General features: G+C 30.9%; 5 protein-coding genes and 1 long non-coding RNA gene across 12 annotated transcripts; 3 read left to right on the top strand and 3 right to left on the bottom strand.

Moving 5' to 3' along the window:
* Window positions 1-1702: 1702 nt before the first annotated feature.
* On the bottom strand, window positions 1703-5259 carry LOC117215514 (CTP synthase). Its single transcript, XM_033461875.1, has 11 exons — window positions 4949-5259; window positions 4257-4427; window positions 4095-4180; window positions 3881-4012; window positions 3459-3623; window positions 3090-3377; window positions 2861-2949; window positions 2481-2779; window positions 2289-2396; window positions 1989-2201; window positions 1703-1915 (listed from the first exon to the last, which is right to left on the bottom strand). Exons 1-11 carry the CDS (start codon window positions 5112-5114, stop codon window positions 1863-1865), a joined length of 1770 nt encoding a protein of 589 aa, XP_033317766.1. The 5' UTR covers window positions 5115-5259; the 3' UTR covers window positions 1703-1862.
* Window positions 5260-5771: 512 nt separating this feature from the next.
* Window positions 5772-6725, top strand: LOC117216709 (40S ribosomal protein S15). The gene is made up of 3 exons (XM_033463649.1): window positions 5772-5924; window positions 6116-6201; window positions 6340-6725. Exons 1-3 carry the CDS (start codon window positions 5916-5918, stop codon window positions 6686-6688), a joined length of 444 nt encoding a protein of 147 aa, XP_033319540.1. The 5' UTR covers window positions 5772-5915; the 3' UTR covers window positions 6689-6725.
* Window positions 6726-7034: 309 nt separating this feature from the next.
* LOC117216060 (phenylalanine--tRNA ligase alpha subunit) lies at window positions 7035-10127 on the top strand. 4 transcript variants are annotated; one of them, XM_033462587.1, is made up of 8 exons: window positions 7035-7279; window positions 7509-7849; window positions 7935-8156; window positions 8241-8356; window positions 8431-8615; window positions 8680-9041; window positions 9123-9224; window positions 9474-10127. In XM_033462587.1, the coding sequence occupies exons 1-8, from the start codon at window positions 7139-7141 to the stop codon at window positions 10090-10092; spliced, it is 2088 nt and encodes a 695-aa protein (XP_033318478.1). In that variant the 5' UTR covers window positions 7035-7138; the 3' UTR covers window positions 10093-10127. The 4 variants fall into 4 exon arrangements, with proteins under 4 accessions (XP_033318478.1, XP_033318493.1, XP_033318483.1 ...); XM_033462602.1 differs by having other exon boundaries at window positions 9123-9251; window positions 9474-9819; XM_033462592.1 differs by having other exon boundaries at window positions 9308-9616.
* Window positions 10128-10750: 623 nt separating this feature from the next.
* LOC117216093 lies at window positions 10751-13865 on the bottom strand. 4 transcript variants are annotated; one of them, XM_033462637.1, is made up of 3 exons: window positions 13729-13865; window positions 11881-12113; window positions 10751-10868 (listed from the first exon to the last, which is right to left on the bottom strand). In XM_033462637.1, exons 2-3 carry the CDS (start codon window positions 12097-12099, stop codon window positions 10788-10790), a joined length of 300 nt encoding a protein of 99 aa, XP_033318528.1. In that variant the 5' UTR covers window positions 12100-12113; window positions 13729-13865; the 3' UTR covers window positions 10751-10787. The 4 variants fall into 4 exon arrangements, with proteins under 4 accessions (XP_033318528.1, XP_033318505.1, XP_033318512.1 ...); XM_033462614.1 differs by having other exon boundaries at window positions 13602-13732; XM_033462621.1 differs by lacking the exon at window positions 13729-13865 and adding an exon at window positions 13239-13578.
* A 112-nt stretch (window positions 13866-13977) lies between these two features.
* Window positions 13978-22893, top strand: LOC117216113. Its single transcript, XR_004489303.1, has 8 exons — window positions 13978-14076; window positions 14203-14266; window positions 14342-14605; window positions 14847-15846; window positions 17066-17243; window positions 19512-19688; window positions 22483-22653; window positions 22765-22893. It is a non-coding gene; the product is annotated as an uncharacterized LOC117216113 (long non-coding RNA).
* LOC117216085 lies at window positions 16636-21156 on the bottom strand. Its single transcript, XM_033462609.1, has 5 exons — window positions 20324-21156; window positions 19458-19797; window positions 18038-18385; window positions 17615-17797; window positions 16636-17474 (listed from the first exon to the last, which is right to left on the bottom strand). The coding sequence occupies exons 2-5, from the start codon at window positions 19794-19796 to the stop codon at window positions 17103-17105; spliced, it is 1242 nt and encodes a 413-aa protein (XP_033318500.1). The 5' UTR covers window position 19797; window positions 20324-21156; the 3' UTR covers window positions 16636-17102.
* Window positions 22894-23244: the final 351 nt, after the last annotated feature.

Below are 23244 nucleotides of genomic sequence, written 5' to 3'. Positions count from 1 at the left end.
ACTGTTATTACTTTACATTATGAGGTGCATAAATATTTATTATGTACATTGACATTTAGATTGACCATCGCGACAGAATACTATGTTAAGTTAAATACTTGTTTAACATTTTATTATTTTAAAAATGAGAACAGTTACTTGTTTCTTTTTTACTCTGTTATATCAGAGTTTTTACCTGTTAGCGTTAATCGTAAGAACATCAACAAATCAACTGATTTTGAAACTCATTAAAAAATTTATTAGCTATGCTATTTTTCTATCAATGACAACAAAGTTATTTGTACATATATAAAATATTTCTAAATCTTCAGAAATATTTCATTACATGTAAAATACTTTTTTCTCTCTTTATTTTCGCGAAACGTGTGTTCTTAGTATTATTTGTAATGCTTACCGTCCAAAGTGCATTTTACTTTTTCTTTATATTTATTTTGTTTACATTTGTTTATTATGTATTTACAGATATTTTATTTCTTTCGTGAAGTGTAACAATCCGAATTCTATACTATAACTTAACATTAATCTTATCAAAACTAATATTCGTATACTATACGTGTAACAGTGAGAGTGTGCTGTATATATATCATTTTTATACAAAGGAAATGTTTTACTGTAATAATATGCCAGTGTATATTTTATATACTGTATTCAGCAGAACGCATGTGCTGCTAAATAAAGACAAAAAGTCGTGATTATGATTTTGTAACAATAAGTCCTTGATAAAAACTAGTTAGCTGAAGCACGTAATTTGTAACAACAAAGTTTTTGTAGAGTTGCCATAAACTTAATTTTACACTTTCACATATAAACTACGAAAAAGTTAAGTGCGATAAAAGTATCCAACGTTCCTGAAGAACGTAAAATTTTATTTTCTCATAAAATGTAAGATGCTTTAATTTTGTTAGTGAAACTCTTAAAATATAACAATTAACGAAAATACATTGTACATAGTAATAGAATTACATTTTTTAACTGGAATTATAGAAACTATATATGTAAGTGACAAGAAAGCGAACGAAATATGCGATGGTTATAGAAAACTAATAGTTTAACTATCAGTTTAAAATAATATAATTACAGAAACGAAAAACAATAAAAACACTTCAACGAACGAATCTCATTCATTAATATTTACCACAGAAATAACATGTTTACGATTTTTCAAATTTGTAATTCAAACAAAATTTTGATGCTAGAAATAGACTTTTTTATGTTAAATCAATATTTAATAACAATAATAGTATTATTATAAATTTCATATTATTTATTATAGAAAATTCTTGTTCATAGTAGAAGTCTAATCTATTAGAAATTTGCAAATATTTAAGCTTTTCATTTATTTAGTATAAATTATTATCTATGAATTCTTTTGATTACATAGTATATATTGTACACGTATCCGAACCTCCATTAACCGATCCTTTCCTGGTAATCGTGTCAATACATAGATAAAATATAAAAATACTTTATATCATAAAATATATAAAACTTACTAATAGAAAAAACAAATTCTTCGGATCTAAACACGAATCTACTTTTGTTTCAAGACATATGTATATTAAAAATTAACCGAAGAATATATTTCAAGTCATACATATCGTCATATCATTTTAAATAAATAATTAATTAGATATGATTTGAGTTATTCATGTTACGAACATAGATCTAAGCACGATTGAGGGAGGAGTAAAGTACAATTATATAGTATAAGTATATAATATATTATTACGTATATATTTGAATATGTATCCAAAGCTTTGTTCTAAAATAAAAAAATTTTTTAATATCAACATACGTACATATATGAACATAATAGTACTTCATTATTAATTACTCAAATTAATATAATGCTACCACTTATACTAGCCTCGCTCATTATTTGTTGTTTCATCGTCATCAACTAGATTTTCGGTATCTATTAAGAACGATAAATTTTAAATAAGATTATAATAACAGAAATTACAGCACAAAAATTCATTGCTTATTACCTGAATCATTATCACTGACCACTTGAGGTGAAAGTTTACAACCTTTGGCTAAGTAATGTTTTAATTTACCAACACTGGCCAAAATTAATCCTAAGAATGGGGGTGAAGGTTTTAACGGTCTAGACAAATATTCTGGGTGGAATTGCGTTGCAACATAGTAACTATGTCCTTCCAATTCTGCTATTTCCATACGTAAATTTTCCTCATCATGACCTAACATAAAAGAAAGGCAATATATATTAGTTTAATGAACATTAAAATTTGTTAAAGTTACAAATTAGAAAGTGAATGTTAATTTACCTACGAATTTCAATCCAGCTGCTTCTAAATCATCAATATACTTGGGATTAATTTCATATCGATGCCTATGTCTTTCTTCTATAAAATTCTTATTGCCATACAGCTGCTCTATATATGAAATAATTCAAAACACTTATGAAAATGAAAATACATTATATTACATAACAAATTTTTAAGCAAGAAATTGCTAACTTATGAGAGAATTATTTTCTGTAAATCGAGTGCATCTTTTTCCAAGCCTCATGGTTCCACCCATTTGTTCTGGATTATATTCAGGCATGTCTATAACGAGGGGATGATCAGTTTCTGGATCAATTTCTATACTATTTGCATCCTCTATGCCTAAAACATTTCTTGCGAACTCAACTACCGCCACTTGTAAGCCCAAACAAATACCAAGAAAAGGTTTGTCATTTGTTCTACACCATCCACATGCTTCCATCTTTCCCAGCATACCCCTTTTACCAAATCCACCTGGTACTATAACACCACTAAATATAACCCAATTAAGATAAACAAATTTGAAAGAAACAAAATGTTATGAAATAATGATAGAAAGAAAAATAACTTACTTGCTTTTACAAAGTTGATGCCAGGCTTCATGGTATAGTACAGGATCTATTGCTTTTGTATTGTGTTCTAAATTATCAGCCTCTATATACTAAAATTATAGTTATACAGATATGACAGTAATCATTATATATAACAATATATTTGATAAGTCAAATTAATATTTAATTTCAATCAGAATAAATGAAAAATAAATAAAATTTAATATTTAATAAAAAGCGGATACTTTACTGTTAACTTGAGTTTGTAGCCAACTTGAATACAAGCATGTTGCAATGCTTTTGTGACTGATGCATAGGAGTCTTCTAATTTTGTATATTTTCCAACTAACGCGATGTTTACTTCTTTTCGTAAATGATCAGTGCGATCCGCCAAATCTCTCCATTTTCGCATAAAATATCGGGGACGTGGCGTTCCGATATTTAATTGTAACCTGTCATTTAGGAATTCAATAACACCTTGAGATTCCATCAACAAAGGAACACGATATATAGATGACAAATCATGTATTGTTATCACCTAATCATAATACATCAAAATTTCTATTAGTCTTTTAGCCAATTTTCTTAAAGTTTTATTGAAATGATTAAGGAATATCACCTGTTCAGGAGCAACATGACAAAAATTCGAAATTTTTTCTTTCACACAATCGCCTATTGGTAGTTCAGATCTACAAACTATGAGATCAGGAGACAAACCCAAACCACGTAATTCTCTCACACTGGATTGAGTCGGTTTTGTTTTTGGTTCTCCTGTAGATTTTGGCTAAAAAAAAAAACAAGAAATATTCAAGAAACTTATAAAAAAGAAAAAGTAATATTTGTATCCTTTATATATACATTTTTGCTTTCTAAACAGGCATAAACGTTATTTATATGTGGTTGTAAATTTTACAAATAATAGTTACATAATTCTAAGGATTAAGAATAAACTACCAAACATATGCTTGGTACTTGTCATGAGTTCAAAGTCAAGGTCTAGAATGAAAAAAGAGAATTACTTAAATAAAAAGAGTTTCATACTTGTGGCACTAATGATACATGTGCACAACAGAAGTTTTCTTTTTTTACTCTAAATTGAAATTGCCTGAAAGCTTCTACAAAAGGCATTCCTTCAATATCTCCTATGGTTCCACCTAATTCAATAATGCAAACCTGAAATGAATAAAATATAGATTAATTTTGTATCTTTTTCTTTTTACTTATTTGTAAATGTTATTGTACAACATGAAATTACATCTGGTTTATCACCATCCTTTGTTACAGATTGTTTTGCAACTCTTTCAACCCATTCTTGAATGGCATCTGTTATGTGTGGTATTACTACAGAATAATAATAAACACTTATTATCAATACAAATTATACATTAACTTTATGTGTTTACAAAAAATGTCTTGCCTTGAACTGTTTTTCCCAAGTAATCGCCACGTCTCTCCTTTGATATTACATGTTGATAAATTTTACCTGTTGTGATATTATTGTCTCTGTGTAAAGTAATATCTAGGAAACGTTCATAGTTTCCTAAATCAAGATCTACCTCTCCACCATCATCCAACACATATACTTCTCCTGAAATGTAAATAATTTTCATGTAATCAAACTAACAAACAAATTAAAAATATATTTTTAAAAAAATTAGAGAATATATCAAACTTGAAAACAAATTTCATAATAGTTTAATTGTACACTGAGGAGAAAATGATTAATTAACGTCATATTTATTTAAGTACATTTTAATTCAATAAAATCTTTACATATACAAATAACAAAATTAATAAAACTTTTCTATTAAAATAGACATAGTCACAAGTTTATACAATAACAATTTAAGCTTTTACAATTTTTGCAATCGCTATAACTTATTAATCTGAAGTAGCATTCGTACATAATAAGATAAATTTCATTTTGTGTTAGAATTAAAAATGTTGTTAGAAATATAGCACGTGATTATAAAATTGGCGGTAGCAACATGTAAAATGGCTTCTCACACCACATGGCTGTATAAAACTTTAGATTTTTGCAGAAGTGTTTTCGAACATGTCATTCTAATCAAATAAAATGTTTAAAAAAATATATGTTTAATAACGTACCGTGTTCGTATGGAGAAAAGGTGCCGGCATCGATATTTATGTAAGGATCTATCTTGATAGATGTCACATGAATATTGCAATGTTTAAGTATAGTACCAAATGAACTTGCAATAACACCTTTGCCGACTCCGCTGATCACACCACCGGTTACTAGAATATATTTCATATTTTACAAGCGATCTATTCTACGGAAAATGTTTGCATCAACTTCTCCATACGCGTCTGTTATTCAAAGTTGTTCAATTTCATTGAGTAATATCTGGATCCAATGGGGACGCGCAGCCTACTCTTACTGTTTGTCCGCGATAAGAAGACTAGGCAAAGGAATGCTAATCTGATTGGTTATTTCTGATAGACCTAATAAAATTGTAAAGATAAATACATATATTGGCCAAAATTTTTTTATATATATAAAGAGCCGCCCCACATGTTGTACTATTAGTACTATTCACGATCAAGATTTATGTGCCAATTATATTATTTGAAAAGATAGGAGAGTTATGGCGGGATTTTTAAACGTACGATATAAAATATTCTGAAATTATTATATAGAAACTGAAGCAATGTACTTTTCTAATGTTTATAATTTCCTAGCTTTATAAATCCTTGCACATCGTTTAATCCTTTATAGTAGTTTTAGTAATAAGAAAACTTTAAAGTAATTGAATTGTATAAGTTGTTTCACCTTTTCTAATAATTGAAATTGAAACTTTAATTTAAAAAAAACATTAATTAAAGTACTAAAAAAATTAATTTAAAAATTTGGTAACTCGTGTCAAAATATTATTAAGCTAATATATAATAAAACGATTGATGTCGTTTTTTAAAAAAAAAGTAATTTCTTTATCCTACAAGAAAAAGTATATTCATAGGACCATCTAGTAATATTTACTTAATGGAGGAATCGATTTCCGCGTAAAAGGCACGGCGCCATTTCTTGTTGTCTTTTCTCCCTGCAACTAAAAACATGGCTGAGGTATGTGTCACAAATGTGTCGAAAATATCCAATAAAATCTTATTCATCTATTACAGAAAAATATAAGTAAATGCTCTAGAATAAGATATTGATTTCTCTTTTAATAGAAAGAAATAATATTGATGTACAAGAATGAATATTTTTTATTTGTAACATAACCTCTTACCAATTATGTGTTGTATGATTTTCAGGCGGAAGAAACCCAAAAGAAAAAGAGGACTTTCCGAAAGTTCACTTTTCGAGGAGTTGATCTCGATCAACTCCTTGATATGCCAAAGTGAGTATCTTTTTATGTCTTAGAAAAGCCAAACCATTTTTAGGTTATAGTGATCAATTAAAGGAATGATGTACATTCGGATAAATTTTCATACAAGTTTTGTGTTATACAATATATATATATATATATTTGTTTCAGTGAGCAACTTATGGTTTTGATGCATGCTCGTGCTCGTAGGCGGTTCTCTCATGGTTTAAAGAGGAAGTCTATGGCTTTGGTAAAGAAGCTGCGTAAAGCAAAGAAAGAAACACCACCAAATGAAAAGCCAGAAATTGTTAAGACTCACTTACGTAACATGATTATAGTACCAGAAATGGTGGGTTCGATTGTTGGTGTTTACAATGGCAAAACATTTAATCAGGTTGAAATTAAGCCAGAAATGATAGGTCACTACTTGGGAGAATTCTCTGTTACTTACAAACCTGTAAAGCATGGTAGACCAGGTATTGGTGCTACCCATTCTTCAAGATTTATTCCACTAAAATAATTTATATTTTTCATGTGAATAAAATGTACAAAAATTAGTACAATTATTTTTTTTAAATACCTTATAAATACCCAAATAATGTAGTATAAGTTACTGAATTACTTTAAAATTATTGAATATAAAATATACCGTAAATATATATGTAATATGAAATAATATTTTTTATATATACATAGAATTAAAACTGAAGTTTGTTTAATTAAAAAAACATTAAAAATGTATACTTAGCAAATTTTTAAGTTTTACTTTTTATCCAAATATAAAGTAAATCTTGGATATTATGTAGGGATTAAAATAAATTACAATGCGTAATATCGAAATTTAATGACGTTTGCCTTAAAATTATCTGTCATATAAAATGTGTTGATGTTATGGTATTATCCGCGTATGATTCACGTGGATGCTTGCCGGCTGTTTTAATGCAAAGTGAAATCCACTGTTATTTCAAATATGGCAAAACAATTGACTGACCAAATATTGGATTATTTAGATAAGCACGGAGAAATAAATTCGCTACATTTGGCTGAAGTTTTTAAAGAAAATCATCAAAAAATTATTGGTGCCATCAAAAGTCTTGAGGCACTTGGTGAAGTAAGTTAATTACCGCAAATTGTTCGTAATTATTATAATAACTTGAACAAAGTTTACCAAAAATTATTTTCCACGCTTTTTATAGTGTAAAGGTGAATACGTGCAATAAATTTTCCAATATAAATTTAGATTTCATCATAACCCCAAAATGTTAATTTATGTTTATTAAATTCTTTTTTATCAAACTGATATTAATTGCTTATTAATAATAGCGTAATTTACATTTTAGTTGATTACTACTAAACAGATTATTGATAAAAAGTGGGAATTAACATCAGAAGGTCAACATGTAGTGATTTATGGAAGTCATGAAGCAGCTGTTTATAATGCAATTCCTGATGATGGAATGCCTCAACCTGAAGTTATGCAGTCAGTTCCCTTTGCAAAGGTTGGATTTTCCAAAGCGTTACAGGCTGGTTGGATAGTAATTGATAAAAGCAGTGGTAAGCCTATTGTGAAAAAGAAAGTAGCATCTATCACAGATGTTACGCAAAATGATCTAAAATCCCTTGCAAGTTTAACTGACCGTCTTAAAAATGAATATAAGAAGAGAAAATTGATCCAAGAAATGTAAGGTTTTTATTAATTTAATTTAATAAAAAATATATACATATAAGTATTGATTGTATTATATGAGCAACTGTTTTGTTAACAGAGTTATTAAATTTGTACAATTGGAAAAGGGTCCAAATTTTACAACAACAATTGAAAAACAGGAAACAGAGTTGACTGCTGATTTATTAATAAATGGTGCATGGAAAGATAAGAAATTTAAACCATATAATTTTGAAGCTCTTGGTGCTACGCTGGAAGTGGGTCATTTGCATCCACTATTAAAAGTTAGAAGCGAATTTAGAAAAATTTTTCTTGAAATGGGGTATACAGTAGAGAAATTAAGATTTTAAATTTTGTAGTATAATATTCAACAGATATTTTTATATTTCTCTTATTGTTTCCATAGATTCACTGAAATGCCAACAAATAATTTTGTTGAAAGCTCTTTCTGGAATTTTGACGCATTATTTCAACCTCAGCAGCATCCAGCAAGAGATGCACATGATACCTTTTTCATATCTGGTAAATAATTCTTTTGAATTAATTAACTTCTGTATGTTCAACTGATTATAATACATTAAAAATTTTTACTTCAGATCCATCTCATAGTACAAATTTCCCTATGGATTACATGGAGAAGGTAAAGAAAGTACATAGCGAAGGAGACTACGGGTCTTTAGGCTATCGTTACGATTGGAAAATTGAAGAAGCACAAAAGAATGTTCTTCGTACTCACACGACTGCTGTTAGTGCACGGATGCTTTATAAGCTTATGCAGCAGGTAATTAAATTAAAAATAAAAAAAAGTTTTTAATTTAAAAAATATTCATATGTGAATTTTTCAGGGCGAGTTTAAGCCAGTGAAGTATTTTAGCATTGATCGAGTATTTCGCAATGAAACTTTGGATGCCACACATCTAGCTGAGTTTCATCAAATTGAAGGTGTAGTCGCTGATTACAATCTCACATTAGGTGATTTAATAGGAATTTTGTATGAATTTTTTAAGAAACTTGATATTACACAACTTAAATTCAAGCCCGCGTACAATCCATACACTGAACCAAGTATGGAAATCTTTTGTTATCATGAGGGCTTGAAAAAATGGATAGAAATTGGTAATAGTGGAATGTTTCGACCTGAAATGTTATTACCAATGGAATTACCTGATGATGTAAATGTCATTGCTTGGGGATTGTCCTTAGAAAGGTAATAAAATCATGAATAGTATTTGTATTATTAAAATATTATAAAATTTGTTTTTAAATATAAATACATTTGCTTTTTTAGGCCAACTATGATTAAGTATGGATTAAACAATATACGAGATTTAGTTGGACCAAAAGTGGATTTGGAAATGGTTTATAACAATCCTATTTGTCGCTTAAACAAGTAAATATCTTTCTAATCATTATTAAGGTATTTATGTAAGTAATTACAATATTGGAATTAAAATGCATTTGATTTTATGATAGAACTTAATTTCTGTTACAAATCATCTCCTCCATTAAAACTACTAAATATGGGGATGTAATTTATCCAAATTTGTTGTACTTATATATTGTTGTTTTAATTCAATGTACAAAATTTTATTTATTAAATAAGCGAATAAATAAGATAAATACAATAACCTTCTGACAGGACTAGTCAAAATTCTTCTCAAACAAAGAAGCCCGAAGACAAGAAACAAGAATTAAACAAATACGAAAATAAATCGTGTGCAGTTAAATGTGCAGAAAAATTCGAGAAGCAAAGGCTCGTTATATTTTGTGATCCAGAACATCCGATCAAGTTTATAGAATTGTTCTTCCGTCACGTAAAATCTTATGTCAACATTTTTGTGACCTCTCATGTACATTCCAGTGTACAACATTTTCCAAATCAGTTATTAACTTTTTGTTCAGAGTATCGAAATGCAAAGCAAACTACTGACATACACTTAACAATAATCTGGAAAGAAATTGGTATTGATCCCATATTGCAGTTACCAGGAATGCACGAAATTATAGGCGAGATAAATGTAGCGCGATATCTAAATCGCGTAATCGAAAACTGTTATCCACACGTTTTACGTTATGAAAGCAAAGGTGTATTGTACGCAAATGAAATAGATAATTACTTAGAAAAAATACATAAGTTTTTACATACTAATGTGCATCAAACTATTCATAAAAAATCACGTTACGTAATGGGTGAAGATAATATATCTATTGTAGATATTTTATTAGAATCCCCTGAAAAATGTAAACTACACAAATAGAAATAATATATAAATAAAATTTTGCAAGAATACTGTTACATATTTACATATTGTTGGATCTTTAATATGTGGTATACTTTCTATAAAATTAAATTAATACATATGTTATATATATATGTATTTGGTTATATATTTATTTATACTTTTCAATGGACTGTTACTTAAATGATGCGATAAAAAATATTTGTCTTGATTTAAATATTTGCAGTAATCGTGAGAATGATATTCAAGTAGTTGTTTCTGCCATCGTGTAAGTGGCTGCGAGATGGGAATGGAAAGAAAAAGCTGCATAGAGGCGTCTTCTGTGTTCGTCTAATCAGACATGCATATTGACGCCATTCATTAATCGGTGTATATGTAGATATTTACTATACGAATGTTATGCGTTATTATATAAGGACTCAAGAAGTCTCTATGCAGTGTTCTTTTTCTATTCTTATATAGCTTCTTCAGCTCGCTCATGCACTCTATCTTTATATCTCTATGTTCATAACCGGTATAACCCTAGTTGCAGTAACAGTAATAGATGGCGGTGTCAATGTGTGATTATAGTAATAAGTGCACATATGACTAGTGTTGTTATTTAACAAATTCTTGCGCGCGGGTTCCAAGTTAGATGGATGGCTATACAAGAGGAACATTATAGACGTTCAAAAAATTCAACAAGTTATTACAAATTTTTTATTATTCTAATTTTATTTTCGCACAAATCCTGCATTGTGGAGAACATTATATACTTTCTCTCGTGGAATTTTATCCGTTTCACGATCGATTACCTACAATAAAAGTAGGAGATGCTATTATAAGCAGTAATATGTATAATAATACTACTATATGTAGAGTGTCTCACACTTTTTCATTCAAATTTCCTTAATATGTTCTATAAGTAAAATTAAGACTAGAATTTAACAAAAAATTTATAAATTCTTTATTAAGAAGTTATAGCCAAAGTATCGAAAGTGGCATAGATCATTTGAGAATGTTTCTATTTCAAAATGTCGTCCACCTTGTTATTGATGTAGTATTTACTGCCTGTGATTGTCTAATTATATCATATACCATATTAATTCTGATTATTAATTTCTTTTATATAGATATTATATACTACTACTTTTACTTCTATATTCTAAACTTTTTCTTTTAGCGTGCCATATAAATAAAAATTTAAATACGTAAGGTTAGGTGATCTAAGGAGCCAAGATGACGACTGGTCGCGGTCAACAAATTCAACGTTGGCAATAGTGTTTGTTAGATATTATTACATTTTTCATGTTTCAATTTTTGTTATAATTTCTTAATGATGGAATAGATATGACGTTTTAAATTTATTTTTATTTATAAAGCAGACAAAAATGTGGGTCACTCTGTATAATATATTACATATTGATATTCTATGACAATACTAATAGGATATTTGGAAAATATTGAAATTAAAGTATGCATTTAAAAGATAGAAAAATACTGACAATTGTAGAATTGACATTAACACAAATTATTATATTTTTCTGATAAGGAAATTAAGTAAAAAAAAGTTGTTTTTTAATCGTACTACAATGTATCAGATACATCCTGCTACGAATTTATAAGGAAATATGATATGTCAGTGACAGATGGAGATAAAATCGGTATCAGAGAGAGAGAGAGAGTAGCGAAGGCCGTATTCTCAGATTTCAGAAGTAAATCTAGCAGCCTCGTTTCAAAATCGATCAATGCTACATTTAAAATCATAAAACATATTTTCATAACATTATAGAAGAAATATATTAAGATAAATGGGATAATTTTTACCTGCATCTCTTTATTGAAAAACCATGATTCCTTCGCGAGACGGGCAGCGATTCGTGGGTTTTTGTAAAAGTTATTTCGTAATTCGTTTGGCAAGGTGTCTTCGATTGCTGAATTCAATACATTTGCCGGATGTTGATACACGAATTCCGAGGGAATGTAGTATTGTGGAGCGGCCACGCATAATCCTATCATGGCCATAAGCAAGATTATTACGTTCATATTTACCTAAAATTCTGGAAAAGAATAAACTCCAACTAATTTAAGGTAGTACATAACTTATTTGATTCAGAAAATCGGAAAGATTTTCTCATAATTTTTTAAATTTCATATGTATAAAATATTGTAGCGAAACGAGCTTTTGAAATTCATACTGAGTGGTTGAAGATATTCATATTGTTCATATTAATTTGCGAAGAATTTGTTAAAAGATACCTTCAAAATTTGAGTGTTTTTTTAAAACTATGTTTTTTGACTTGATATTGAGCAGATTTTAAAAATTGATTGCTCGATAAATTTCAAATTTCGGCACATTGTTTCTTATAAAATTATTCTATAATGTAGTCTGTGGTTTTTTTCATATTTTAATTTGTTTAATTTTTTATAAATTTTGAAGTTAGTACTTTTAATAATTTTTTAAATAATTGGTTTAATTATTTTTTCTTAAATCTATGCTTTTTAACTATAAGCTAACCATTATAATATTAACTATAATATTAACATATTGCATAAAATTATCTTTTTACCGAACAAAAAAATTACACAAAGATTTATAAAATCATAAGAAGTTTGTATCTTTCACAGAGTAATAAAAAATTTGAACGGAATTCATGTTGGCTAAGACACCATTCTAATTCAAAGTTTATGTATGTATCTATCCTGTATGTACGCTAGTGCAATATTCAAAATTCCATTAAAAAGACACATTTTTTCACGTTTGCACACAAGGAATCATATAGTAGTGATTCGTGAACTATCAAAGGAGGTATGTTATCTATTAATATTATTATTAATATTATCTTCTCTGTTGAGTGCAAATGAGATATAGATATTTGACACATTTGTTTATTTTCCATACAGCAATGAACACATAAGTAAGAGAAAGTTCTTACAATAAAAATTTAGCTTATTTTAGTTTATAATTATTACTTGAAATAAAAATGTGAAAGCCACTCTATATCCACAATGCTTCAAAATACAAGAAATTTGTTCGTTATGATACACTTAAATCCTACATAATGTAAAACTAATATATAATTTCATTTGGGATTTAAAATGTTGAAAAGATTTAAGAAGTTTTATTTCTATTTTTTCTATAATGTAGGACATAAAGTAGCATTTTAGAAAAAAGTAGAAATAACATTTTTCATAATACAATTTATGGTCTTGGCAGTTATCATTTCCCATTTATACACTCGCCACTATACACCAAAAACTCATCGTCAGTCCAAGAAATCAATTTCAAAAACTGGTGAAGGTAGCAATAGCCAACTGCTGCAACACTATTATAAATACTAAACACGAAAACTGTAACAGAGTTATTCTCGTAAATTTTGAGCTGTGCACACAATTTTTATTATGCACGAAGGATGTGTCGAACCACTGATTCGCGTGCCGGAAATTACGTTGAATATCTTTATCCTCCATAACGTCTATTTGTATCCTTTATGTATATATTTCAGTTAGATCTCGTGCTCCACGACTTTCTGCGCAAATCCACTCACCTTACGAATACAATACTGAATCCACAAGATCTAGTTATTTCTCTCGCGCGTGTCTAACTGAATACAAGATCCGTTACAGTGTTACTTATATAGTAGCCGCCACTTCAATACAGCTTGCTATGGTTACCGTGGACGTTTTCTTGGTCATTATCCGTGTTCTGGCTCGTTCTGTCGAGCTTATGTCCCCGACGAGGTCATTCGTTTCCTCTTTGAGGCGTTTCAAGGGTGAGGATCCCTTCGAGCTGACTGATCACCACTCGCCGCCGTTTATCCGCGACCTTCCTCATTCTCGTGCGCTTTATTCGCTTTGCTTCGCTCCTCAGTGACGGAGACCACGATATTAGACACTGGATACGCGATAGACTCTATCCGGTAGATTTTTCTCGTTAGCGTGTTTCGGGTCACGCGACATTCGATAGATCCAATTGCTAGCTAAGTAAGGCAAAGGAAAATATTATCACAATGGCTACAAAAGGTATTCGTACATTATTGTATTTATTGTAGTTGGACTGCGCATGTTCATCTAAATTTGTATTTTTTTAAATATAATCAAAGATACAGAATTTTGGTACAAAATTGTTTTACTTGTTATATGTTACAGGGAGTACTACTCCCTGGGGATATTTTATATATCTCTGCTCATCATGCGACATCTCGTGATCCAGGTAAGTTAAGTAACTTATTTAATCCACGTAGTTCCAAAGTTACTTATTCTTTCATAAAAAAAATTCTTGTTACAGTCGCTGTTGATTAGAAAGTAGTTAAGAATTCATCGACATCGACTTTGTAATTTGTACTATGGATCGTTACAAGTCAGTAAAACACAAAAGTCCAGTGAATTACTTTGGATGGCTATTCTGCAACTGTCCTTTCGGTTTTCACTTTGTTTGGGAGAATAATTCAATAGGCATGGCCGATTCATCGATCTACGCACAGTGAATTTGTTAAACGTCCCATTATAAAAACGATCCTCTGGTTCAAATCGATGTGTACCGTGAGATTTGGTGGGTGTAATGCTCCTACGTGCCTAGAAATATCGATTTCACGTTGTGATCGGAATTTCCACGCGTTTTATGATTACTTAACTATGGTCATTATTGCACCATTTAAGGAACCATATTATACTGCATTTAGCTAGTAGTAGATTATCAGACAATTAAATATGGTATACTGGTATAATCAAAAATAGATATGTAAATACAGAATTTGGAAATTAAATGGAAGCTTTTTATCTTTTTTTTACAGAAATTAAAAATATAATTTTAATAAAAATCGAAACTGATTTGGAGAAATCTTGAAGATCTCAATTAGAATTTCTAAAGAAGTTTATATTGAATATCAAACTGTTCTATATTTGTTAATAGAACGTCTATAATTCAACGAGGGTTCACTAAACTGTTACTGTGCCGGTTTGCTGCAGTTTCAACCGCCCACGTAGGTTCTTATGGATTTTTTCGAGCAGCGCAGTTTTCCGGTTTATGCATTACGCATATACATAGTCACTGTCTCTGTTCGACAACAGTTGAGTCCGGGTTAAAACTCGTGTGCTACGTTATTACGAGCCTGTGCACCATTCGCAATTCCAAGCTTCTTTGCTTTCCTCCTGCAATGACCATGTAACTACGCTTTCTTTAGTCACGTTCGACTTTCATGCAAATAAGTTCTTTCTGAATCATTTGATTCCTTGGATACTAAATTTTCTTAATTTTTAATATAATAAAGTTCCTAATATTAATTGGATATATCTCTGCAAATTTTTTAAATACCTATCGGTATATTTTTTTTAATTTTATTGAACGGAAACTACATACAGTATTTATAACAGGAGCAAAAGAATGGATGCGCGTGTGAGACATTATGATTGCATACAAATACACTAAAATAAATTATGCTTAAAGAAATAATAATGACTCTTATTGAGTGATACTCCGAACAAGTAGCTCTTTAACCAGGTCGAAAATTGCAGAAATACCATATGTGTACACATTCTCGAGGAATAAATATTATGCTTGTATTAGTAGTAGCTTTAAGTAGAGACATCCTGGTACATCTATCGAATAATGATTTCATCTTTTTATTTAAGATATTTGAAAGAGACAAGGGAACGGATATATGTATAATGGTATTTAGGTCAATGTTACGTCCTTATAAGCAATAACCAGAGGCAGTGGTTACCCTTGTCGGAACAAACTCACCGACTATAGGAAGTCGTCGTTTTTCAGCTTATTCTGAATAATGCATACACGTAAGTCATTGGCAGATGAAAGGCGTAAAATAAAAGTTCTACCAGCGAAAGGAAGTTATGTAAGTATACGAGAGACCTTCCTCTTCAGCATATTACAATTAATTACATACATATTATCTTTCACGAGATCACATAAGAAGTGCATGAATTGGGTCATAAAAACATTTTATGACGTTCGATGAGATGCATTGAACGCATGTACATGTAATTCCTTGACCTTGCATCGTGTTTTACTTATACATTTACAATTTACTTAATTAGTTAACTTAAATTTTTGCATTAATTTTTTACATTAAGTTTCTTTAATTTTCTTTGAAGAAATTGCTAATTGTATCTTGTGTTGGAATATTCGAAATTTGATTTGATTTCTTTATTAAAGTAAAACAAAACTTAATCAATTTTATATTTAAAGTTTCTTTGAGTTTCTAAGTTAGGTGTTAGTTATCTTATATGAGAATATGAAAAGTTGTAAGTTTCTAAATTTAATTATATCTAATAATTTTTATCTTCTTTAAGTTTTGAAAAAGATCTATAAAATTTCTTCTGTAAATTTATGTAACTAACATATAAGTTTCAAATATCGTTGTGAAGATTGCTACTAATTAAAAGCTTCATTTGCCAAATTTATTTCCTAAAAAGTAATTCCTATTATTCGAATATCTTTTAAATAAAAATTTCAACATATTGATTCTTAAACCCTACATTCACAGGCAAACAAAAGAAGATTTACTCTCGAAACTTTCATGTGCTATAAGTAACAGGTTTCGTGACAAATAAAACAATCGCATATCACTTCCGTCTTTTATATAAACATCTTTTAAAACACGTATAAAACAGAAATACAAGGTACACAAGTTTCCATCTGTTCACAGGATACAACTTACATAATTTCACAAGCGATAGAAAAAATTATTTCATTTTAAAAATCCAATACAACTTCACTTGCAGTTACCTACATAAGATAAAACACAAGTCTGATTTTGATTTAAAAAATCAATATGATTCTACATACAATTTTAGTTATTACCACCCACATATAATTATTTGATTATATTACAAATAATAGCAATTTAATGTAAATTGAATACCAGTTAAAATCAAGTTCAACTCTTTCAATATAATTGCCTAATCATTTGCATGCAAAAATCCAATATATTATGTAGTATTAAAATATTCAATATCACTCGTACACTATTTTTAACATTGAATCCTGTTTTAGAACGTTAGGGAACTAAGATCACAAGTCATCAAACGATTCAGTGGTAATATTCATAAGCTGGCGAGATGGTCTTCTGATAAACTGGAACAGCAGCATGGGCAATCGTTGGTGCAAAAGCTTTTCCGACCACCGGTACAGAGCTGTGAACCTGAACATGATCGAGGCGCGCTGTTTTTATGTAGGTTGGTTGTTGGACGGACACTCTCTCGATTTTAGTCGCTGGTTCCACGACATTCACTTCTTGGAGAGTTTCAATCGGTCTGCTGACAACAACACGTCGCGTAGAGACGCGTTCGTCAGCAGGTTCTGCGTATTCCGGAGCTGGGGTAGCAGAGATTACACGTCCGCGAACCTGGCCAGCGTCTCCGGCTGCGGATTGGGAGAGGGAGGGATAGCGACCAAAGCCAACCTATAAAAATATAATGCATATTTAGAAATAGAAATATAGAAACATAGAAAGCAACTATATTAATTGATTCATCGCATATATTGGATGATTCGTCCTTCAATCGCCAGGAATTCTAGTATTAATAGTTCTTATGAAATTACCTCAGCAACGTTACCACGGGCAGTGAGCAAGTCAATCAGTCTATTCTGGTTCTCTTTGTCCTCTTCAGGGGAAGATTTGGGGCTAACCACAACGCTTGGTGAAGGATCATGTGCAACGAATGGTTCATTCGATTGTGCACCACCGTTCAAGTTAGTTCTTGCTTGAGCTGCAGGTGCACCGGCCTAGAACAAAAGTAATCGTTAACTCTTAAAGAATAAGGAAAGAATAGTAATTGCAAGGCTTGCGAAAATAAGGAGGCAGCTTCGGTTTCATATTCAAAACTGCAAAAATTGATCACTACGAATATTAGTTGATTATGAATTTGTAGCACATTCCAGAAAGTGATTTAATCTCAAGTCGGCTTTCGTTGGTTTACTCAAATTACTGAAAATCAGAGTTTCTAGTTCAATTTCTAATCATACCTGGCTTTGAGGTCCGAGTCTGCGGAAGTCAGGATTTTCAACCACAACAGTTTCGTCATCGCTGGAGGAGGATGGAGTAGAAGATTCTACAGGAGATGACAAAGATGGTAGAGATGGCAGCGATGGCAGAGATGGCAGAGATGGCAAAGATGGAAGAGATGGGAGAGAAGGAAGAGATGGAGATGCTTCGAGACCTGAGAAGTGTTGGAACAGAGGTTGAATGACAGCTGGTCCTTTCTGAGTCTTGGAGGTCGGTTGATCAAGCTCGACTACTGCTGAACCAGCTGGACGAACGACTACGCGTTCTTCAATGTCGAAGAATTGCTTCTGGATTGCTGGGCGGCGTACCTAATTCATAAATATTATTTAACGTTTAAAATAAAATTTTACTCTTTTATTGGCTTCTTTCCCTTTGAAAAATTGTGAAAGGAAATATAGAAATGGGTACCCACAAAAGATGTTGCGACCGTTCGCGGAGAGACGCGGTCGCGAGGAAAACGCGTCAGCGAGAGGCGTAAATTCTCGCTACGATTCGGTGAATCGACGCCGCGAAGTAGTCGTTCCCCTGTTTCGGTTAAGATAACAGAGGTGGTTAAATGAATATGACACAGTATAGTAAGTTATATTTCACCGTTTATTCCAACAACTTATAACGAAGGCAGTTACGCTGGTGCGTATGTACGAGATGAATGAGTGACTGATCTGCGGATGTGTATATATCCGGTTAAAGGATGTTGACCGTTCGAAGGATGTAAAATCAGTACTGTCTTGGGAGACGATGCTGTCTCGGAGGAAAGCTAAGGATGGGTGTGTCTAGCGCACGGGACCATCGGATTTGTTGGTGACGATTTTAGTCAGGAGAGTGAGGGAATAGGCTTCGTTGTTAATTGGTTAAACGAAGGGTCTTAACCGCCCTCGAGAGAAAGTGGTTAGTGGGAGGAAAGTTGCAGCGTACGTGAGAAAAACTAACTTTCCCTTATCCAGCCGTGGTAGACAATAGTCTTTAGAAATTCTTCGGAAATAGACGTTTGTTTGGTTTGAAGGACCTTTACTAGGAAATCTATGAGATTTATGGAAGGTACTTGAGGCTATTGAGGGTACGCAGTGAGTATCCGAAGACATCTGATTGCCATCTTGCCCGCGGTGTGTGGCCTGGGCTAGGTAGAGTGTTACGCGACGTAACAAAAGAGTTAATATAGAATATGAAATTTATAAATAATATATTATAATTTATAACGATAATTTCATTACTTTTAAAATGAAAAGAAAAATGAAGGATCTAAAGATAATTCTTACAAGTGAAATAAAGTATTAAAAAGTCTGAATTTAAATATGAGGTGAGAAGAAAGAATAGAAAACAACGAACAGGTAGAGTGTTTAACAGAAAAGGGGGCAATTTGTCAAATTAACAATCACTTACTTCGAATTTTCGAGTAGAAACAGCCGGTTTAACGACGTCTAATTGTTTTTCCAGGAGAGCAGGTTGTGCCTCAATTTTCGTGACTGGCACATGAGAGACAGTTGGCACGTGTTTGACGTATGGTACAGCAGCCACTGCTGGCACTTGGGCAGCGGCATATCCAATGTGTTCTGCTTCAACTTTAGCGGGAACACTATATGCAAGCTGTGCCTCTTGTCCGATATTATTTATGTAAGTTACTCCTGCTGGATTTAAGTAAGGCATCCTAATGGATACAAAACTACTATAGCCACCCTGCAACAGGGCGGCTGCCACTGTGAAGAGAACTCCGAACTTCATCCTGGAATGACATAGTAAATTAACTATGAAATACTAATTATGAAATTTACTAATATCTTTTATTAGTGGACAGTTGCTAGAAAATTAACAATTGTACAGAGTGTATTAAACGTTTTTCTATAATTAGTTATCTTAAAAAGATTGAAAAGTGAAAGTGACAATTTTTAAAGAAAATTCCAAGCTTTATTCTGAATTGATATTATAAGTAAAGTTTGAACATTTTTTAATATTCTATTTTTTAGCATATTTTATTATTAAAAAGTTTAGCAGTTTAGTAATCGCCAATAAAAAATATTGGAATATTAAAAAATTTCAAATCTGAACCATAGATATAGTCTCTCCAAAAATTTTCAAAGTTTTTAAAATAGGAATATAATTATTTAAGTTATTTATAAGAAAATTAATTATAGAAAAGGGAATATAGTGATGAAGGTAGTAGCATCGATTAGTAATTGAAATAATCATCTAAAAGCACCAGAAGTGTGAAATTAAGAAGTGTTCAGGCCAATTCAGAGAGACAAAGTTACCTTGATCGCCCAAAAATGAAACGACGTGCGAATGAGCGAAGGGGTGTAAGGTGCAAGACTGTCCCATCTGTGGCAGCAGACGTTGCTTATATGGACGTGGTCGTAAAGGGGACCCCTTCTCACAAAACCATCATTGCCTTACCCCTCCCATACGAACAAAGGCTCAAAGTTGACCAAAACTGGGTCGATCTACTTTACTCCTCCACGTGTTCAATCTTCGAGAAACCTGCTCCCTCATAGGAATTGACAGTTATGCATCACCCTGTCCCTATGACACGATCATTAATTTCACCATTTCGCAATATCACACTGGTCATTAAGAGCACTTAATTATTCTGAAAATCCGTTGCTCTTGATTGACTTCTTGTAGTTAATTGTTGAGAAAGATTAATTCTTGGCTAAGGATTTGTAAAAATAGTTTAATCTATACAACATGGTAATCTTCTAGATGATAGAAGTATATAGCATAAATCAATCTGGTAAGTTTGTAACTACACAAAATTTGGTTTCGTGGTAATTTGAGTTTTTTATAATTAATGAAGAATATTAAGATACTCATTTAAATAATAATTTATCTGAATATTAGTAGAGTATGAATTGAATAATGTCCATGAACGTGAAAAGTTCTCTTTCTTTAACCACTTTTATTTATTCATTTCTTTTTTCTATAGGATATTAGCCACTTTGATCACAAGAATTTTTACTTATAGGTTTGAGAAATGAATTTATCGCATAAAATATAATTGAAAAAGAAATTTGTCATCAACGTGCTCGTTTAAAAGCAGTAATCGAAGATTAATGAATGAAGTGGAGCAATTTTGAATGCCAAAGGATTATAGGTATTCGAAAGTGAAAACAGAGAATTCAACTAGGTCGATGCGCCTTTACAATTCGATTGTTATTCGTCCCATGTGCGTGTGGGCCCGTGTAAAATTCATCACTCACGAAATGTTGACGCGAGCTTCTTTTAAAAAAAGTGAAAAGAACGTTTCCTGAACCGATCACATGAAATTTTATTATTCCACGTTCATTTAACAAGACGATAAATATTGAATAGTTACTATTTCCGATAATAGAATATTTTGAAGATTAAGACACAAATCTAAGATTTTAATTTACTGAGTTTTGTTAGCTTAGGATTACTTTAGATTGAAATTAAAATCATTATAATCAAGGATAATGCATGGAAAATTCATATTGTTCTTGTAAATTATTTTATTTCATTCAAAAGATTTTTGAAAAAATTGATGTGTAAGCAATATGCATACAGATATAGATTTTATCAAAGTATGGCCTTAATCTTAATCCTAAATTAATCCTACATTAATAAACTATAGTAAGCTATAATCTTAGACAAAAGTTATAAAGATCTTAAAAAAAAAGTTTTGCGTTGAAAATTAAAGGCTTCTATTATGACTTTGCCATGATCAGTTTTTTCTGCAAAGGTATCAAGGTAATCTTCTCTTATTTTTTTTCTCAACAACATACTTATTTTTTATTGACAATTTAGAGCAACTTACGTCACGCTTATATATATTTACTTTCGTATAGGACAGCTCTGGAAATGAAAGACAGAACGATTTAAAAGCAGATTGGAATCTAGAAAGGTCGTGGACATGTTAATTCATTCCTCATTCTCACTGGATTTTATCTTTAATTTCGTTTCCTATACCATTATTGTAACCTTAAATCTCTTATTCCATTTCATACTACTACAAGCATTCTTTTTGCAGTACTAAGATTGGTAAAATGTCGTGAGCAAAATTGTACGAGTACAAATTCAGTTATTTATTAACAACATCTTGCAATGCTGATTCGAATGATGCAACAATATTGAAAATTATAATCATATCGGCGATCATCGTTTAATAAATAATGCAGTTCGATTTCGAATTACCAAACTCATTGCAAGCTCTATAATTGCTCAAAAGAAATCACGTTGCTGTTGCGAATTGAACATATGACGACTGATTAATTATTGTTCTGTAACCACATGGTAACTCATGTTAACTTCATTTCAGACTTTACATGGATAGAAGTTGTGAGGGATAATTGTATATCATAAATATTAATTGCGAGTCATTTAACTCGTGATTTTCGATTTCAAAATTTAAATATTTACACAATCGATAAATTGTGCTATTATCTTCTCTTAACAGAGGAGATCCTGGTGTTTAAGTCCGGTCGTCAAGTGATCATTTCAGCCTTGCTCAATATCTATGTATGTATATGTACCAAGGTCGGGCGTTGATCAAAGGAATAACGATCGATATTTTCATGCTCTCGATCCAGATGAAAATGTTGCGCAACTTTATGTATACCCTAAACCGGTAATTCGTTCGTACCCTATCTCGCTTTTACTCGTTTATTACATATACCTTAATATGCGCGATAAATCTCTTTATACCCAGTAATTACTTAAAAAAATACTCTTCTTACAGATAGAGATGATGTTTTCAGCGAAAGAAGTACTGTGTGAGTCCTTACGTACGATATGCATCGGAAGATGAAGAAATAATACAAAGTGCTGGAGTCAAGTTACTGATACACATTCGTGCTTAATAAAAAAATCTATAAAACCTGATACTTCTGATTCTTCTGCACTGATTCTGATTCTTCTTAACTTTGATCTAATTACAATTTAATCTAGATTTATTTTTCATTTAATTCTAATTCTAATTCATTCATTTACATTATTTTGTAACAACTCAATTGTAGTTCTAACTTCTAATTTTAGTTTTAATATAGAATTATTATGATCTTGATAATTATTCTGATCGCAACTTAAAGAACTATGATAAATTTAAAATTACTTACGTAATTTATTTATAAAAATTGACGACAGGCATAAATTTGGTTTTAAGGTGACAGGAAAAATGAAGACCGAAGCAATAATAATAAATCATTTGTACTTGTAAACA

The sequence above is a fragment of the Bombus bifarius genome, unplaced genomic scaffold (genome assembly GCF_011952205.1).
Source record: "Bombus bifarius isolate JDL3187 unplaced genomic scaffold, Bbif_JDL3187 scf7180000007973, whole genome shotgun sequence".
In the NCBI taxonomy this organism is placed as follows: Eukaryota; Metazoa; Arthropoda; class Insecta; order Hymenoptera; family Apidae; genus Bombus; species Bombus bifarius.
Note: the sequence above shows the minus strand (reverse complement) of the source record. Positions and strands in the feature narration are given on the sequence as shown.

Coding starts and splice junctions, on each gene's coding strand:
- LOC117215514 (XM_033461875.1), bottom strand. CDS start 5,114: ATGAAATATATTCTAGTAACCGGTGGTGTGATCAGCGGAGTCGGCAAA. Junction 3,378..3,458: donor GTCATGTTGCTCCTGAACAG/GTGATATTCCTT, acceptor TATTATGATTAG/GTGATAACAATACATGATTT. Junction 2,950..3,089: donor GCTACAAACTCAAGTTAACA/GTAAAGTATCCG, acceptor CTATAATTTTAG/TATATAGAGGCTGATAATTT.
- LOC117216093 (XM_033462637.1), bottom strand. CDS start 12,099: ATGAACGTAATAATCTTGCTTATGGCCATGATAGGATTATGCGTGGCC. Junction 10,869..11,880: donor TTTTCAATAAAGAGATGCAG/GTAAAAATTATC, acceptor CTTTTATTGTAG/GTAATCGATCGTGAAACGGA.
- LOC117216060 (XM_033462587.1), top strand. CDS start 7,139: ATGGCAAAACAATTGACTGACCAAATATTGGATTATTTAGATAAGCAC. Junction 8,157..8,240: donor AAAATTTTTCTTGAAATGGG/GTATACAGTAGA, acceptor TTGTTTCCATAG/ATTCACTGAAATGCCAACAA. Junction 9,042..9,122: donor TGGGGATTGTCCTTAGAAAG/GTAATAAAATCA, acceptor TTGCTTTTTTAG/GCCAACTATGATTAAGTATG.
- LOC117216709 (XM_033463649.1), top strand. Junction 6,202..6,339: donor CAACTCCTTGATATGCCAAA/GTGAGTATCTTT, acceptor TATTTGTTTCAG/TGAGCAACTTATGGTTTTGA.
- LOC117216085 (XM_033462609.1), bottom strand. CDS start 19,796: ATGAAGTTCGGAGTTCTCTTCACAGTGGCAGCCGCCCTGTTGCAGGGT. Junction 18,386..19,457: donor TTTCTACTCGAAAATTCGAA/GTAAGTGATTGT, acceptor TTTATGAATTAG/GTACGCCGCCCAGCAATCCA. Junction 17,798..18,037: donor GACTCGGACCTCAAAGCCAG/GTATGATTAGAA, acceptor CTTTTGTTCTAG/GCCGGTGCACCTGCAGCTCA.